The sequence below is a fragment of the Narcine bancroftii genome, chromosome 1 (genome assembly GCF_036971445.1).
Source record: "Narcine bancroftii isolate sNarBan1 chromosome 1, sNarBan1.hap1, whole genome shotgun sequence".
Classification (NCBI taxonomy): domain Eukaryota; kingdom Metazoa; phylum Chordata; class Chondrichthyes; order Torpediniformes; family Narcinidae; genus Narcine; species Narcine bancroftii.
Window position 1 is genome coordinate 491530161 of NC_091469.1, and position 18620 is coordinate 491548780.

At 42.7% G+C, this 18620-nt stretch overlaps 1 protein-coding gene across 1 annotated transcript in view; it reads right to left on the reverse strand.

Annotated features, from left to right (window-relative positions):
- The window catches only part of LOC138761902 (uncharacterized), a 37378-nt gene extending 19581 nt beyond the window's left edge, over positions 1 to 17797 (reverse strand). The window contains exons 1-2 of the mRNA XM_069934873.1: positions 17678 to 17797; positions 2970 to 3441 (exon numbers count right to left, since the gene is read on the reverse strand). Coding sequence (XP_069790974.1) covers positions 2970 to 3441; positions 17678 to 17797 — 592 coding nt within the window. The remainder of the gene's footprint in view (positions 1 to 2969; positions 3442 to 17677) is intronic.
- Positions 17798 to 18620: the final 823 nt, after the last annotated feature.

The window sequence follows — 18620 nt, forward strand, 5'->3', positions numbered from 1 at the left end:
AAAAACGGAACTAAAGTAAGAATTTAATTGGTCTGCCATTTCCTTATTCCCCATTATATATTCCCCTGATTCCGACTGCAAAGGACCTACTCTGGATTTCACCAATCTTTTCCTCTTGACATATTTATAAAAGCTTTTGCAGTCGGTTTTTATATTTGCCGCAAGCTTACTTTCGTCATTTATTTTTGCTCTCTTGATTAATCCCTTTGTCCTCCTTTGGTGCATCTTGAACTACTCCCAGTCTTCGGTTGCGGTACTTTTTTTGGCCAATTGATATGCTCTCTCTTTGGACCCAATGCTGTCTCTAATTTCCCTTGTTATCCACGGTTGAGTCACCTTTTTTGGTTTATTTTTATGCCAAACCAGTATAAACGATTTTTGCAATTTCTCCATTAGATCTGTGAATGCTTTTCATTGTCTATCCACAGTCGACTCCACCATAAACACCACCCAATCAATCTTACTCAACTCCCGTCTCATACCATCATAATTCCCTTTATTTAAATTCAGGACCTTAGTCTCGGTTTTAATTTCATCACTCTGCATGTCGAGTGAGAATTCGATCATATTGTGATCGCTCCGACCCAAAGGGCCTCGCACAACAAGATTGTTATTAGCCCCTTTTAATACCCAATCTAAAATGGCCTGCTCCCGAGTTGGTTCCTCGACATATTGGTCTAGATAACCGTCCCGTAAACATTCAAGGAATTCCTCCTCCTCAGTATTTTTACTAATTTGACTCGTCCAATCTATATGCAAATTAAAGTCTCCCATGATGACAGCTGTTCCCTTATTGCACGCTTCTCTAATTTCTCTTTTAATGTCTTCCCTCACCTCTTCACTACTATTTGGAGGCCTATATACCACCCCCACTAACGTAATCTGCCCTTCACGGTCAAGGAGATTCGCTCCATGACCCGAGCCTGCCCGGTGTGCGCTGAATGCCACGTCCGTCCCTTGCTATTCCTCAGTTCTACCCATATAGATTCCACATCTTCCAAGTTGATATCCTTTCTGTCAATCGTGTCGGTCCCTTCTCTCACCATCAATACTAACCCACCCCCTTTTCTTTCTTGCCGATCTCTCCTAAATATCGTATACCCCGGGATGTTAAGTTCCCAGGCTTGCCCACCCTGCAGCCATGTTTCTGTAATCCCAATCAAATCATATTTGTTTATCTCAATTTTCACAGCTAATTCATCTACCTTTTTCCGTCCGAATGCTTCTTGCATTAACATATAAAGCCTTCAGATTTGCTTTTTTCACCCTCCTTGCTCTTTCTGATTTTTTACTTTCGCTGCCTAACCTAACTTTTCCTTTTTTATCTTTTCTGTCCTTTGCCCTATCATACAGGTTCCCACCCCCCTACCAAATTAGTTTAAATCGCACCCGACAGCTGTACCAAACCTAGCTGCCAATATATTGACCCCTTTTGGGTTTAGATGTAACCCATCCTTCTTGTAGAGGTCATGCCTTCCCCAAAAGAGATCCCAATGATCCAAGAAGCCAAAACCCTGTCCTTTACACCAGCCCCTCAGCCACACATTCATTTGTCTTAACCTTCCATTTTTGTCCTCAGTTGCACTTGGCACAGGTAGCAATCCAGAGATCACCACCCTGGCTGTCCTATTTCTTAGTTTCTGTCCTAGCTCTCTGTAATCCTTTTTCAGTATTTCCTCCTTCTTTTTATCTATGTCATTGGTACCCACATGTACCAAGACATCAGGCTGTTCGCCTTCCCCTTTTAGAATACCCTGGACCCGATTTGAGATATCCCGCACCCTTGCACCAGGGAGGCAGCACACCATGCGGGCATACCTATCTGGCTCACAGAATCTCCTGTCTGTATTTCTGACAATGGAGTCCCCAAGGACCACTGCATTCCTCTTTACCTTTTGGTCCACCATGCCAGGCTCAGTGCCAGTGACCTGGTCACTGCTGCCAGCTTCTGTCAGGTCATCTCCCTCAACAGCATCCAACAAAATATACCTGTTATATACTGAGAGGGATATTCACAGGTGTGCTCTCCATTTTCCTGGTATTTTTCTTCCCTCCCCTGACAGTTACCCACTTACCTGACACATCTGGTCTTGGGGTAACTATGTCCCTGAAAGTTGAATCTATCAACTCCTCACTCTCCCTTACCAGCCGTAGGTCCTCAAGTTGCAGCTCCAGTTCCCCAACTCGGTCCTTAAGGAACTGCATCTCGGTGCACCTGACGCAGATGTGGCTATTTGGGAGAGTGGGACTCACCCATGGTTCCCACATCTGACATCCAGTACAAAGCACGAACCCCATGGGCATGACTGAGTTAAAATAATGCCACTTACCTTTCTCCTCGCCTGCTTTCGCCTAAGCCTGTTGAGCCAAAGCCTGGAAGTCCCACTCCTTCGCCGCGTCACTCGCTTGCCAGGCCTCACCTCCGCTCGCTGGGCCGCTCACCTCACCTCACCTCCGCTCACCGGGCCGCTCACCTCACCTCACCTCCGCTCGCCGGGCCGCTCACCTCACCTCGCCGGGCCGCTCACTCATTTTGAGAGTGCCTGAGGCCACAGACAGACACGTCAGGTTAGGAATGGGTGTGGAATTGAAATGTTTCTCCGCTGGAAGGTCCCTGCTGTTGCCGTGGACAGAGCGAAGGTGTTCACCAAAATGATCCCCGGTCTGCGTCCAGTCTCTCCGATAATCCACTGCTTCACTGGGCAGCGAATTCCACAGGTTCACCACTCTTTGGGAGAAGCAGTTCCTTCTCAACTCCATCCTAAATCCATTTCCCCAAATCTTGAGGCTGTCCTTCGTCATTCTAATCTCACCTGCCAGTGGAGACGACCTCCCTGCCTCGATCTGATCCATCCCCGTTGTGCTGATGCATCTCATCCTGAGTTCTGATGGATACAGTCCCAGGTGAACCCCCCGGATACATGCCTAGCCCCACCGCACCGTCACATGCAACATGGCTGTCTGCTAACCTTCGCATGCCAGGGCCGGTCTCCACACGTGTTCCTTGCGGTCTGTGTCCAGTCTCCACACATGACTCTTGCACTCTGGGACCAATCCACATGCATGTTTCTCATCCATTGGGACGGGACCACACACATGTCTCACATGTTCCACGATTGACAGACATGCATGTCTCTCGTGCTCTGGAACCAGTCCACACACATGTTCTTTAAGCTCTTCGACCAGTTCGCATGTGTGTCCCTTGTGTACTGGGACTGACCCACACGTGTGCTCCTCGTGCTCTGGGACCTCTCCACACGCACGTCCCTCGTCTTCTGGGACTGACCCACATGCGTGCTCCTCATGCTCTGGGACCATTCCACATGCATGTCCCTCGTCCTCTGGGACTGACCCACACACGTGTTCCTTGTGCTCTGGGACCGTTCCACATGCCTGTCCCCCTGATTTGGCTTCCGGCCTCCATCCATGCCTCTTGCGGAGCTGTGGGTGGGGAGAGGTGGAGAAGTCAGTCCAGGCCCAACTGCCATGGGACACGGGACACTGCTGCCCCAATCCTGTCCCTGCTCACCCCTCCACCCTGTCTGTCCTGCAGCAGAACCCACCTTCATCAAAATGAGAAGACAGCAGTTTCAAAATGGCTAAAAATGTCACAAAATGGAAGTGAAAGTGAGTCACAAAATGGAAGTGAAAGTGAGTCACAAAATGGAAGAAGATGACGATGCAGAGGATGTGCAATTCCAAATGGAGGACAAGTCAAGTAATAAGGCAGCATCTAACATTCATGGGTCAAATGCTGGAAACAGGAGCAACAAATGAAGCTCTCCTAGAACAAGCTCCAGAGTTTCCTGTTCTTCAAGTTCTGCATCTGCCCGTAGAAAGACCAAGGCTGAAATGGCCGCTCTTCTTGCACAACAAAACTTGAAGGAGTGAGAAGTGAGGTGGGACTGTGAATCAAAGAACTTTTCTGAACTTACACACGCGTGCACTTAGAATTAGAAAGGGGTTAAGTTAATAGTGATAAGATAAAGTGTGATTCTGTTTTCATGTTTAAAGATAATTAAAAGTAACTTTTGCTGAAGTAACCATTTGTCTTGGTGAATTTCTGTTGCTGCTGGGTTTTGGGGTCATAACAGTTCTTAAAAAATCTGGCGACCCTACCTGCGTTACATCGGTGCAAGGATATAGTGCTGCCTGACCCCTTCCTCTTCTGGGGGGGAGTGGACAGGGGTAGGGGGGTCCATTCCAATCAGGCTAAGTCGAGATGAATGTAAGAGTCCTGGAGGACGGGCGTTGAGCTCTGACAGACTCTGGGGTTAATGTGTTTTTAATTTGTTATTTGTCAGTGGCGTCTTGTTTTTTTGTATGTTAAATAAGTGTTTTTGCCTTTTCATGTAAGATAAGTTTCTTTATTTAAACAGTCAATGTTATTTTGTGTTGTGGGGGGGGGGGTGGGAGAAGAGGGGATAAAGCAGACTCAGTAGAAGAAATGTAAATAGACTTGGTGAGGCCAGGTTTGGAGTACTGGGCTCAGTTCTGGTCTCCAAATTATAGAAAGGATATAGATAAGGTGGAGAGGGTGCAGAGAAGGTTTACAAGGATGTTGCCTGGCTTACAGCATCTGGATTACAGGGAGAGATTAAGGAGACTGGGACTTTATTCATTGGAACGTAGACGACTGAGAGGGGATTTGATAGAGGTATTTAAAATTATGAAAGGAATAGATAGACATAAACAGATTCTTTCCCCTGAGGGCAGCAGGGGAGGTTGGAACAAGAGGGCATGAGTTAAGGGTAAAGGGGCAAAACTTTAGGAGAAATATTAGAGGATGCTTCTTCACTCAGCGAGTGGTGGCAGGATGGAATGATCTTCCAGAGGAGATAGTTGTACAGGTTCCCTTCTGTCATTTAAGAGAAGGTTGGATGTGTACATGGAGGTGAGGAGGTTGGAGGGTTATGGGTGGAGAGTGGGAGGGGGGGAACTAGTGGAGTTGTTCAAGAGAACCGGTGTGGATTCGAGGGCCGACATGGCCTGTTTCTGTGTCGTAAATGGTTATATGGAAACAGGATTGTTCTGTGAATTATTGGAACTGTCTGAGTTTGGAAAAATCATAAATAAAATATTTTAAAAAGTCATATTTGTATGAGGACAAAATATCCTTAATGCCAAGGCAGATACTTTAGTTCCACGGTTACAGGACATGCATATACGTGGACAATTCCTCCCAGAGCACAGGGTTACCAGAGGTAACAACTGCAGACAGAGCTGCCGCTTGGGTCCCATCAAAACTGCAGCTCCCTTGGCATCCTAGTCAAGTGTCAGAAATACGGGTGAACCTACACGTGTGAGGTTTCCATTACCTGCCTCAAGCAGTGGTAAACGGAGCAACAAACTATCATCTATGGGAAGGCAAAATGAAACGGCTGCGTCATTGGTCACAAGAAAAAGGAACAGAAGCAGGCCGACTGGCCCACTGAGTCTGCTCTGTGAAGGCCCCCCCCCCCCCCACCCCGCTAAACTGCTCTCACATCTAGTTCCAAGTTCCGGCCTCGTCCCCATATCCCATGCTCCCTGACTAATTAGATCCCTATCTATCTCCCCCCCTTAAACTCCCCCAATGATCCGGCCTCCACAGCTGTAGGTGGCAACGAATTCCACAGATCCAAGACCCTCTGGCTGAAGAACTTTCTCCCCATCTCTGTGGTAAATTCTAAGACTGTGTCCTCTTGTCCTGGAATCACCCAACAGGAGAAACATCTTATTCACATCTACAACCTCTCTCTTTGCCCAGGAAGGAGACTCAAGTTTTTGATGGTGATCGACTTCAGGACCAAGCATTCAATTAGATCCTTTGAACGCAGTACTGAAAGCAAAAGCCCCGAAGATTGCCTTTATTATTTGGAACAGTTCACAAAAGGACAACCAAAGGAACTTGTCAATGTACGTTCCTGGATAGAGGATTCGACATGGCTAAGACTTGACGACAGGAGCATTTTGGCAACAAGCGTAGAATTGCTGCAGCTAAATATAGAGAAGGCTCTTTCAAGGTCATCAACAAAACCGGATGACATGAAAGTTCGACAAGCTAACATTTTCTTTCTAAGAGGGTGTTGTAAAGCCATGGAAGATATCAACTACATACAAGAGCTTGACATACCTGGTAATAGGCTAGCCATCTTAAGGAAATTACCCTACCAGCTGAGAGATACAAGAAGAACTTTGGCCTGTGATTTCCAGAAAAAAATACAATGCCTTGAGGATCAGGCGGATTTCCCTGAACAGCAGGTGTACACTGCAGCAGATCCAGGAGATAGAGATATCAAAGACACTCCAATGCTGAGCAAAGGTGTAAAGAGGTCCAAGTCACAGCCTCATGCCAAATGGAAAGGAAGTATCTCGGCTACCACAATGACGGTTGGAGACAAGGAACTAAGAAAAAGGAGGGTTTGCCTGGTGAGAAGAGCCGTTGGTGAAGGTGGACGTGCTTTGGAAATGCGTTCGTGGTTGGAAGAAGAACATAATGAGAAAATCGCTTTCCTAAAGGAAAAGGGAGTGTGTTTTTGGCCGTCTGTGTAAAAGGTACATCAGCAAAAACTGCAAGAAGCAACTTAACTGTAAAGTGAAGCATCCCAGAAAGTTGCACACCCACCAAAGAAAGAAGGAAATGGAGAAGGAGAAAGCAGAAAGGAAGGAAGCAGCTGGAAACAGTGGTCTTACTCGGATCGGTTACAAGCCCCAATTTTGGGTGACGACCCCAGAGGACCCCAAATCCCAGCAGCAATAGATATTCACCAACACAAAAGGTTACTTAAACAAAAGTTGCTTTTAATTTTCTTTAAACATATAAACAGGATCAATCTTTAACTTATTACTATGAACTTAACCTCTTTCTAATTCTAAGTGCACGTGTAGGTAATGAGTGTATAAGTTCAGGAAAGTTCTTTGATTCATAGTCCAATCTCACTTCTCCAAGTTCACTGGCATCAAGCAATTCTTCTACTGTGCACAGAATTCAACATTTATGAATTTTCACCAAGCTCTGGTGCTTAAAGTTAAATGGTTACCACTCAGGAAGGTTCCTGTTGGTTTCAGAGAGAAATTTGTTGCTTGTTGGACAAACACAAACTGATTTCCTCCAATCAGCCACTTCATTGTCTTGCCAAAGAAATTTGCCCCATCATGGGTTTTCCAAATGATCACCTCTTCTTCCAGGTCACCAGAGAGTTCCTCTTTTTTCCCTTATTTCAGGAGAAACACTGTAGCCAGTCACTTCCTCTTGCAGAGACTACAAGTGCTTCCAACAGGCTGAACTCAGAACTCACAACCCGTCCTCAAAATGGGGTTTAACAAGCTGCCAGCTTGCCATGTTGCAGTTTCCAAAAGCTCCTGCAGAACTCAGTTCCCTCTCTCTCTCTCTCTGAGAAGAATCCGGTTTGGTTTTTTCTCTCTCTGCTTGTCAAAAAACAAAAACGCCTCCCAAGGCTCCAAACCCAATCTTTGAAGGATCTTTATCAGCATTTTGAACCCAGACTTTTCCATTTGCACCTGCTTCTGAAATTCCTTCCAAAGCAATTCCATTATCTCTGCAAATCCAACCAGAGCCTCAACGTCTGGCTTCAGCAAAGCTCTTGTGTTTTAAATGAGATGTATTTTGTTAAGTGACCTACACAACCCCACAATCTATCTCTTTTATTATTTTATTATTATTATTTTTTTAAGCTCTCACCTAGTTCCAATTAAAGACGTATTTATCCAAACCATAATAATATAACCCATAACAGGTCTTCTTGGGGCCCGTGAAGGTAACTGCAAACTCTCAACAGTGCATTGTCAAGTCAAGGCTAGGTCAGGGGAATGCAACAGTGCATACTTACACATTTCTTGACCCAGGTAGCATTGCGTCATTCTGCACAGTGGGGCTAACGAATAAGTGTAATCTTCAGGGAAGGATTCTATTGAGAACTATGGATCAAAGAATTGTTTCAGGCCAAGAGATTATACAGCAGTGATTTTTGTGATCTCCCTGGAATATACCACATCAAAACGATATTGATCGGTGGCCTTATCTGAGGAAGGTGCATCTACCTGGAATTGGTTCGGATATAGAGATGCTGATTGGCTCAGATGTGCCAAAGGTTCTGGAACCTCGAGATGTGTGGGAGATGGACCTTATGCTGTCAGAACCATGGATGATTAAAGGACCATTAAGAGGAAATAATGATATTGCTCAGGGACAGTTAACAGGATTTCATTTGTGACGGTTGATGAGTTGAGGGAACAGCAAAGGAATGTTGTGACAGAGTATATAAATATGTTTTTGGGAGATTAATTGGGAAAGGTTTGTTAGAGTAGGTTGCATACAAACACTTTAAAACAGATCTTATTTATTTAAAATACTGGAATTCTGCCCCATGCTAGATATGTTGGGGCTTCACAGCTTTTGCAAGAGCTTTGCCCAAGAGACTTCACTAATGGATTGTTGTTTACAAAAGGCAACAGATGAAAGATCTTACTGGAGCCACGGATTGTCTGGAGGAGAACTTGCTGTTCTAGGAGGGTCAAGTGGTTTTGCAAGCAGAGAGAGTCAAACAGGCTTTTCTCTCTGTGTCAGAGAGAGGGAGGTCACTTGCACAGTGTGGGATAGTATGGGATCCTATCACCTCTTTGTATAAATTGCTAATGATTGGCTGAGAGCCGGAGCCCCACCTAGTGGCCAGGTCATAACCAGAACCAGATCAGTCTGGACTGGTTGACTTCGATGTACTACACTCCAGTCTTTTGGTAATAAAAGCCTTGGTTTGAATCTACAGGTCTTTGAGATATTCGATGCGCTACACAGTGTTACAGCCAGCAGACAGCAGCTGGGACTGGAACAGGACAAGCTGGCAAGCTTACGGAAAGCCCCCTTTTGGAAGACGGCCTGGTCAAAGCCCTTGTGGTTCATGCAAGAGGAGAGGACTGGCTGCCTAATGTTCCACTTGGAATTAGAGAAACAAGAAGGAACTCTGTGGTCACCTGAAAGAAAGAGGTGATCATCTGGAGAACCCTGAAGGGGGAAAGTTTGGTCAGCAAGACACTGAAGTGGCTGATTAGAAATGAAAAACAAATCTCTCTCTGAAAACTGACTAGAACCTTCCTGAGCGGTAACCATTTACCTTTCAAGCACCAAAGCCTGGTGAACTTTATATATGTTAACTTCTGTGCACTGTATAAGAATTGCCTGCAACCAGTGAACTTGGAGGAATGAGAAGTGAGATTGGACTGTGAATCAAAGAACTTTTTTGAACTTACACACACATTACATAAACACATGCTTAGAATTAGAAAGGGGTTAAGTTAGGTTAGTTAAGTTAATAATAAGTTTGATTCTATTTTCATGTTTAAAGATAATTAAAAGCAACTTTTGTTTAAGTAACCCTTTGTCTTGTTGAATATCTATTGCTGCTGGGTTTTGGGGTCTTCTGGGCTCGTTACACTGTAAATAAGAAATTCACTTCTGAAGAAAATAGATCAATGTGCAAATAAATCAAAACCATCGAAAACAATATTGGAGGAATTATTTTCATCAGAAATAGATGAAAATGAAGGATTAGAAGATGCTGCAAATACCTGGTGGTGATTAATGCTGTGAAACTAAATCTGAGGCAGGACTGAAACAAATGACTGAGAGCAAATAGTTTCTGTAGCCCAGAGGCTCCGGGAGACAAGGTCCACGAAAATATCTCGCAGCATGTTGCAAAACTGGTGAACTCAGAAGATTTCATTTGGCTGCAAAACAGGTGCAACTGCCTTCAGAGAACAAAATGTTGAAAAGGGACTTGGAAATATTGGATAGTCACCAAAACAGTAACCAGGAGGATTCAATTGTAGATAGAATTTGCAAAGCCAGAGAGCAGAAGAAAAAAGTAACTGATGAAGAAATGAATGCAGTTATTGAGGAAAGGGATGCAGCTTCATCAGGACACAAAGGTTGGAGGACGAGATTCGTCTTTTGAAAGAGAACATAGTTAACAACACAAGGCAGGAGACTACAGAAAACGAACAAGAATGCATCTTGAAGGCCCAGCTAATAACAATGCAGAAGGGAAGGGATATACATTTCAGAAACTTAAGAAGCAAGATGAAGAAATTCAGACAACTTTGAGTTTACCGCAGCAGGGCTGACAGTAGAAGTATCAATGCATTGCATGACCTTCGCTCCAGGCCAAGTTTCTAACTTATCAGAAGATAACGGGGGAATTACTTTCCTATTGAAAGAATTGAATGCAGAGAGGATCTAATAAAAGGCTTCATAATAAACTGCTGGAAAAGGAGAATGAATTAGAAACTGCAAAATTGGATCTGGAATTGAAGGAAAAGGAAACGGGCACCAGAGTGGCTGAAAAAGGCTGCAGTTCTCATTGAAGAGATCTGTCAGAGCCTTAGATGGAACCCGTCTTCTTCTTTACAGAAGGGTTCCTCCGATGCTGTTGAGTTTGGAGAACTAATGCCATTCGAATTATGACCAACCGCAGAAATGAGAGAAAATGACAGCAAACCTGTGGCTGGGAAGGTTAAAGAGATCTGTTTGTTAAAAATCGAGAGGACCAGACTGGTTCTCAGGGTTCAAATTCTTTTTAAGCGGAATGCTGAAGAAAGCCAAACGTCGTGCTGAAGACGAATCTCATCTTAAACTCAAAGGGAAAGCTGTGATATAGGACAGTTAGAAGAGTGGGCTGGAAGATGGCAGATGGAGTTTAATACTGATAAATGTGAGGTGCTACATTCTGGTCAGAATAATCAAAATTGGACATGCACGTTAAATGGTGGACAACTGCAGTGGAACAAAGGGATTTAGGACCCATGGTACATAATTCCCTGAAAGATGAATCACATGTGGATAAGGTGGTGAAGAAGGCATTTTGTATGTTGGCTTTGATAAATCAAGAGTATAGAACACAGGAGTTGGGATGTTATGTTGAAATTGTATAAGGCATTGGTCAAGCCAAATTAGGAATATTATCTGCAGTTTTGGTCACCGAATTTCAGAAAGGATATAAACAGTATAGAGAGAGAGCATAGGAGATTTACGAGAATGTTACAGGGAAAGGTTGAGCAGACTGGGACTTTATTCCCTGGAGCATGGATGATGGAGGGCTAATTTGACAGAGGTATTTAAAATTATAAGGGGGATGGATAGAGTCAATGTGGACAGGCTTTTTCCACTGAGAGTGGGGGAGATTCAAACAAGAGGGCATGGATTGAGAGAAAAAGGGGAAAATCAGCTGACGCTTGCGAGTGAATTCGCAAATCCAAATGGAGAGGGGAGATGTGGTTGTCCGACAAGGGATAAAGGACAACTCAGAAGGGAAAGGGGAGATTGGGGCAAAAGAAGTTTTAAATAGGAGAATAAGGAAAATGTTTGATGTTTTAGGAATGTTGTCTTATAAAGGGTTCAAAACAAGAAAACAGAAATGGATAAGAAGGAAAGGTAATGATGGAGAAACGGAAAGGGAAGATAAAGAAAGTATAAAATGGCTACGTTGAACTATATGACTTTAAATATTAATGGAATACATAACCAAATTAAAAGGAAGAAACTGCTAAATTTACTGAAAAAAGAAAAAATTGATATAGCATTCATGCAAGAAACACATTTAACTGAATTGGAGCACAAGAAATTAAAGAGAGATTGGGTAGGACACGTAACAGGAGCGTCGTATAATTCAAAAGCAAGAGGAGTAGCTATATTAATTAGTAAAAATGTGCCATTTAAAATAGAAGAGGAAATAATAGATCCAGCAGGATCTATTATGTCAGATATATTCGGAGTTTTGGAATCTACTCAATGTATATTCACCTAACGAAGAAGATCAAAAGTTTATCCAAGATATCTTTTTGAAGGTAGCAGATACGCAAGGGAACATATTAATAGGAGACAACTTCAACCTGAATTTGGATTCAAATATGGACAAAACTGGGAAAAAAATTAACAGAAAGAACAAAGTAACCAAATTTATAATTAAATCGATGGAAGAAATGCAACTTTTGGATATATGGAAGAAACAACACCTAAAGGAAAAGGAATATTCATATTACTCGGCTAGACATAAAACATACTCAAGAATAGACCTATTTTTGTTATCAGCTCGTATGCAAGATAGAGTAAGAAAAACAGAATATAAAGCTAGAATACTATCGGACCATTCACCCTTAATATTGACAGTAAAGTTAGAGGACATCCCTCCAAGAATGTATAGATGGAGATTAAACCCCATGTTACTTAAAAGGCAGGATTTTAGAGAATTCATTGAAAGACAAATTAAAATGTACTTTGAAATAAATACGGAATCAGTGAAAGATAAGTTTATACTATGGGACGCAATGAAAGCGTTCATCAGAGGGCAAATAATAAGTTATGTAACCAAGATGAAGAAGGACTATAATCAGGAAACAGAGCAGTTGGAAAGGGAAATAGTAAATATAGAAAAAAAATTAGCAATGAAGGAAGATACAACTAAAAGAAGAGAATTGGCGGATAAAAAAATAAAATATGAAACACTACAAACATATAAGGTGGAGAAGAACATAATGAAGACAAAACAGAAATATTATGAACTAGGAGAAAAAATGCACAAAATCCTAGCATGGCAGCTTAAGACAGAACAAACTAAGAAAATATACATTAATGATCTAGATGATGGGGTGGTGAATTGGATTAGTAAATATGCAGACGATACTAAGATAGGTGGAATAGTGGATAATGAAGAAGGTTTTCAAGGATTGCAGAGGGATTTGGGCTGCTTAGAAAAGTGGGCTGAAAAATGGCAGATGGAATTTAATGCTGATAAGTGTGAGGTGCTTCATTTTGGTAAGAAGAATCAGAACAGGACATACGTGGTAAATGGGAGAGCATTGAGGAATACAGAAGAGCAGAAAGATTTAGGAGTGACGGTACATCGTTCCCTGAAGGTAGAAACTCACGTGAATAGGGTGGTGAAGAAGGCTTTTAGTATGCTGGCCTTTATCAATCATTGCATGGAATATAGGAGTTGGGAGGTGATGTTGAGATTGTATAAGACGTTGGTGCGGCCTCATTTGGAGTTCTGTGTGCAGTTCTGGTCGCCTAATTATAGGAAGGATATAAACAGAGTGGAGAGAGTGCAGAGAAGGTTTACCAGAATGTTGCCTGGGTTTAAGCATCTGGAGTATGGGGAGAGATTGGACAGATTGGGTCTTTATTCTTTGGAGTGTAGAAGGTTGAGAGGGGATTTGATAGAAGTATTTAAGATTATGAAAGGGATAGACAGAGTGGATGTGGATAGACTGTTTCCGTTAAGAGGAGGAAAGATTAAAACAAGAGGACATGAGTTAAGAATTAAGGGGCAGAGGTTTAGAGGTAACATGAGGGGGAACTTCTTTACTCAGAGAGTGGTAGCCGTGTGGAATGATCTTCCGGGAGAAATAGTGGCGGCGGAGTCAATTGTATTATTTAAGAAAAGGTTGGACAGGTATATGGATGAGAAGAAGATGGAGAGTTATGGGCATTGTGCAGGGAGGTGGGTCTAGAAAGGGGTGTTTGGTTCGGTGCGGACTAGAAGGGCCTAATGGCCTGTTTCCGTGCTGTAATTGTTATGTTATGTTATGTTATGTTAGAATGGTATTGGCATCAAGGAAAAAAGACAAACAAATTACATATAATCCAAAAGAAATTAAGGAAAACTTTAGAGAATTCTATGAACAATTATACCGAAAACGAAGGGAAAGAAGGGAAAATAGATGAATTTCTGACTAAAATTGAACTACCAAAACTACAAATAGAGGTACAAAATAAATTAACAGAGTCATTTGGAATAGTAGAAATACAAGAGATAATAAAAAAATTACCAAATAATAAGACACCAGGAGAGGATGGATTCCCAATAGAATTCTACAAAACATTTAAAGATTTATTAATTCCTCCCCTCCTGGAAGTAATCAACCAGATTGATAAAACACAAAGCTTACCAGATTCATGTAAAACAGCAATAATTACAGTAATACTAAAGCAAGGGAAAGATCCACTCTCACCAGCGTCATATAGACCAATATCTTTACTTAACACAGATTATAAGATAATAGCTAAACTATTAGCAAACAGATTAGCAGAGTATGTACCGAAAATGGTAAATCTAGACCAAACTTGATTTATCAAAAAAAGACGCACAACAGACAATATTTGTAAATTTATTAACTTAATTCATGCAGTAGAAGGGAATAAAGCACTCACAGTAGCAGTTGCTTTAGACGCAGAGAAGGCCTTTGACAGAGTAGAATGGAATTATTTGTTCAAAGTATTGCAAAAATTCAGTTTACCGGAGAAGTATATTAATTGGATTAAAGCATTATATAAGGGACCGTTAGCGAAAGTGACAGTAAATGGACATGTATCAAAGCAATTTAACTTAAGCAGATCAACACGGCAGGGATGCCCTCTATCACCTTTATTGTTTGCGTTAGCTATAGAACCACTAGCAGAATTGATAAGAACAGATAATAATATAAAAGGAATAAAAATAAAAGACAAGGAATATAAAATCAGTTTATTTGCGGATGATGTTATAGTGTACTTAACAGAACCAGAACTATCAATAAAAGAATTATATAAGAAATTGAAGGAATATGGAGAAGTGTCGGGTTACAAGATAAACGTAAATAAAAGTGAAGCAATGCCTATGAATAATGCGGATTTCTCAAAATTTAAGAAGGAATCTCCATTTAGATGGCAAATGCAAGCAATAAGATACCTAGGTGTACAAATAAACAAAAATCTCGGCCAACTATATAAACTCAATTATTATCCACTAATGAAAAAATTACAGGACGATTTAGAGCATTGGAAAGATTTACCACTAACACTAATAGGAAGGATAAACTGTATTAAAATGAACATTTTTCCAAGGATATTATACTTATTTCAGGCATTGCCAATACAACTGACAGAGAAATTCTTCAAGGAGTTAAAGAAAATAATAAGGAAATTTTTATGGAGAGGGGGGAAACCGAGAATAGCACTAGATAAATTAACAGAATGGTATAAACAAGGAGGCTTACAACTGCCAAATTTTAAAAATTATTATAGAGCCGCACAATTAAGATACCTATCAGATTTTTATCAAACAAGGGAAAAACCAGACTGGACGAGATTAGAATTAGATAAAATAGGGGAAAAGATACCTGAACACATATTATATAAATGGGATGAAAAATTGGTACAACATAGAAGTTCTCCAGTATTACATCATCTCCTCAATATTTGGAAGAAGATTCATGTAGAAAGAAATAAAACAAATTATCAATTACCAAAACTAATATTGACGCAAAACAAGTTACTCCCTTTTACAATAGATAACCTTTCCTTTAGAGAATGGGAAAAAAAAGGGATTAAAAGAATAGAAAATTGTTTTTCAGGAAATAGATTCTTATCCTTTGAACAAATGAAAGATAAGTACAATATAACTCAAGATACAGCGCTGGCATATTACCAACTGAGATCCTACTTGAAGGACAAATTAGGAAGCAGCTTGAGTTTGCCAGAGGGAAGTAACCTTGAATATGTGATTACAAATACAATGTTAATCAAAAGATTTATAAAAAATATGTATATTAAACTGCAAGAAAAGGAGAATGGGGAAACAAATGGTAAAACTAAACAAAAATGGGAACAAGATTTAAATATAAAGATAAAAAAGGAAACATGGGAGAAGTTATGCTCCGGAACGATGAGAAATACAATAAATACGAGGTTACGTATGATACAATATAACTGGATACACAGGCTATACATTACACCTCAAAAGTTAAATAAATGGGACCCAACAGTATCTGATAGATGTTTTCGATGTAAAAAAGAAATGGGAACAACAATTCATGCAATCTGGACATGTGAGAAAGTAGAAAAATTTTGGGATGATCTCAATCAGATATTAAATAAAATAACAGAAAACAATATACCAAAGAATCCAGAGATCTTTCTCCTAAGTAACATAAAAAACAAAGAATTTGGAATTGATTTGGAGGATGCACAAAAAAAGATTTGTTAAGATAGCTCTAGCCGTAGCAAAAAAATGTATTATGTCAACCTGGAAATTGGAAGATAATTTGAAAATACAACAATGGTATATAGAAATGAATAAATGTATTCCATTGGAAAAAATAACATATAGTTTTTGAGAGAAAAAGGGGAAAAGTTTAAGGGAAACATGAGGGGGAATTTCTTCACGCAGAGGGTGGTGTTGGTATGGAATGAACTTCCAGCCGAAGTGGTAGAAGCGAGATTGATGTTAATATTCAAGGAAAAGTTGGATAGGTATATGGACGAGAGAGGTGTGGAGGGTTATGGGCCAGGTACGGGTCAGTGGGACGAGGTGGGAGAGGATGTTCGGCGCGGAATAGTAGGGCCAAACTGGCCTGTTTATGTGCTGTTAATGGTTATATGTTACATGGTAATTCTGTCTGAGAAAGGACTGAGGTTTACTGGTCAATGTTTTAAGTCAAGGATGCATGTGTACTCTGCATGAGATTATTTATCTTCTAAAGATGTTGTTATTTGAACAGTGCACTCTGTTCACCGAGTCGGGGGAGTGCCATTTGGAATCTTGGAGCCTGTACTGGAGCGCTGTAGCCCTGAGCAGCTTATATTGTACTGAGAACTGCAAATCAGTATCTGTTGAAGAAACCGATCATTTGGGGTCAGAAATTCTTGCAAATCCATGACAGAAGTGGTCTAACATCAGACGCCACAAAGTCTTCCTTCTACAGGAGATGGAGGAGCTTTGACATGTACAACTTTGTTGTGTTTTTTTGCCCACGACACACTCTACCGAAGTGGTGGTAAAGATCATGCTTTTTCAAAGCTATGTGTTGCTGACCTCTGGATTATGAAGAAAGAAGATCTGTATAAGGTTTGATTGTTATTTATAACTTATTGTATAATTGTGCAATTATTATTTGAGACACTATGTCTCATTATAAATAACTAGGGGCTGGTATTGTAGGGGCCAAATGCAGGTGCTTGCCATTGGGGGGAGGCGTCCCGGGGTCCGTGGGTTGGCCGCAACCATCTTGCTTTCTGTGTGCAGGGGCTAGTCTTCGGTTGGCGCATGCACGGCAGGTTCAGGTATTGGGGCCGTGAAATCAGGATCATTATTGTGCACTGAAAAATATGGCGGCGTAGACGAGGAAGGCCGAGTTGACCATTAACATAGATTGAATGGTTATATGGTTAGTGTGGTGAGATGTAATGACACCACTAGGTCACCAGGGGTCACCCCGGTGACCTTGTCTATAAAGCAGTCCAGAGCTACCGTCTCGTCTTCCAGGTTCATCTTGCAGAGAGACGAGACCCTCTTAGTTAGTTTATTAAAGCTGTCTTCTACTCGCACCGCTGGTGTGGTTATTGTCAGTACAATTACCATATAGAACTTTACTGTGGATCATTAGTACAGATATTGTTATTTATGGACGTTTCATAGAACGTTGAAGAAGATCGTTGCAAGTTTTGGGTGTTAACAAATAAACATATTCAAACTAGTGGGTTTCAATCCCTCATTATGTGGGACTGGTGTAAGCATGTATGGAGGGAGGATGGAAAGAGGGTGGGAGGGATGGAAGAAGGGGTGAGCAAGGGAGGGAACAAGTGAGGAAGGAAGGGAGGGAGAGAAGAAATGAGGAAGGGATGGAGGGAGATGGAATTACTTACCACCCGAGACTTCAGCCTGGGAGCTGGACCATCAAAGACGAAGACAGGTTTGATCCCCTTCTCCAAAAGACTGGCGGTTCGGTAAAACACACCCACAATCTGGCTGTAAGGGGTACACATCACCGCTGTAACTCAGGTCGGAGCTCACCCAGTCCTGTCACACCACCCCCATGGGGGTCATCACCCCATCCCGTCACAACCAACCCCTGGGGTCAGAGACAGAGGGAATCTGTCTCTGCACCGTCCCATCACAACCAACCGCTGGGGTCAGACACAGAGTAAAGCTCCCTCCACACCATCGCATCACACACTCCTGGGGTCAGACACAGAGTAACTCAGTGGTTGCCGCCTGAGGTGGCGCTGGGGAGGGTGTGGAATGGGTGGGGGTAGAGGATTTGGGGTCAGTGCATATGGGAGGTCAGGGTGTGCGGGGGGGTTCAGGGTGTGCGGGGGGGTTCAGGGTGTGCGGGGGGGTTCAGGGTGTGCGGGGGGGTTCAGGGTGTGCGGGGGGGTTCAGGGTGTGCGGGGGGGTTCAGGGTGTGCGGGGGGGTTCAGGGTGTGCGGGGGGGTTCAGGGTGTGCGGGGGGTTCAGGGTGTGCGGGGGGTTCAGGGTGTGCGGGGGGTTCAGGGTGTGCGGGGGGGTTCAGGGTGTGCGGGGGGGTTCAGGGTGTGCGGGGGGGTTCAGGGTGTGCGGGGGGGGTTCAGGGTGTGCGGGGGGTGGTTCAGGGTGTGCGGGGGGTGGTTCAGGGTGTGCGGGGGGTGGTTCAGGGTGTGCGGGGGGTGGTTCAGGGTGTGCGGGGGGTGGTTCAGGGTGTGCGGGGGGTGGTTCAGGGTGTGCGGGGGGGTTCAGGGTGTGCGTGGGGGTTCAGGGTGTGCGTGGGGGTTCAGGGTGTGCGTGGGGGTTCAGGGTGTGCGTGGGGGTTCAGGGTGTGCGTGGGGGTTA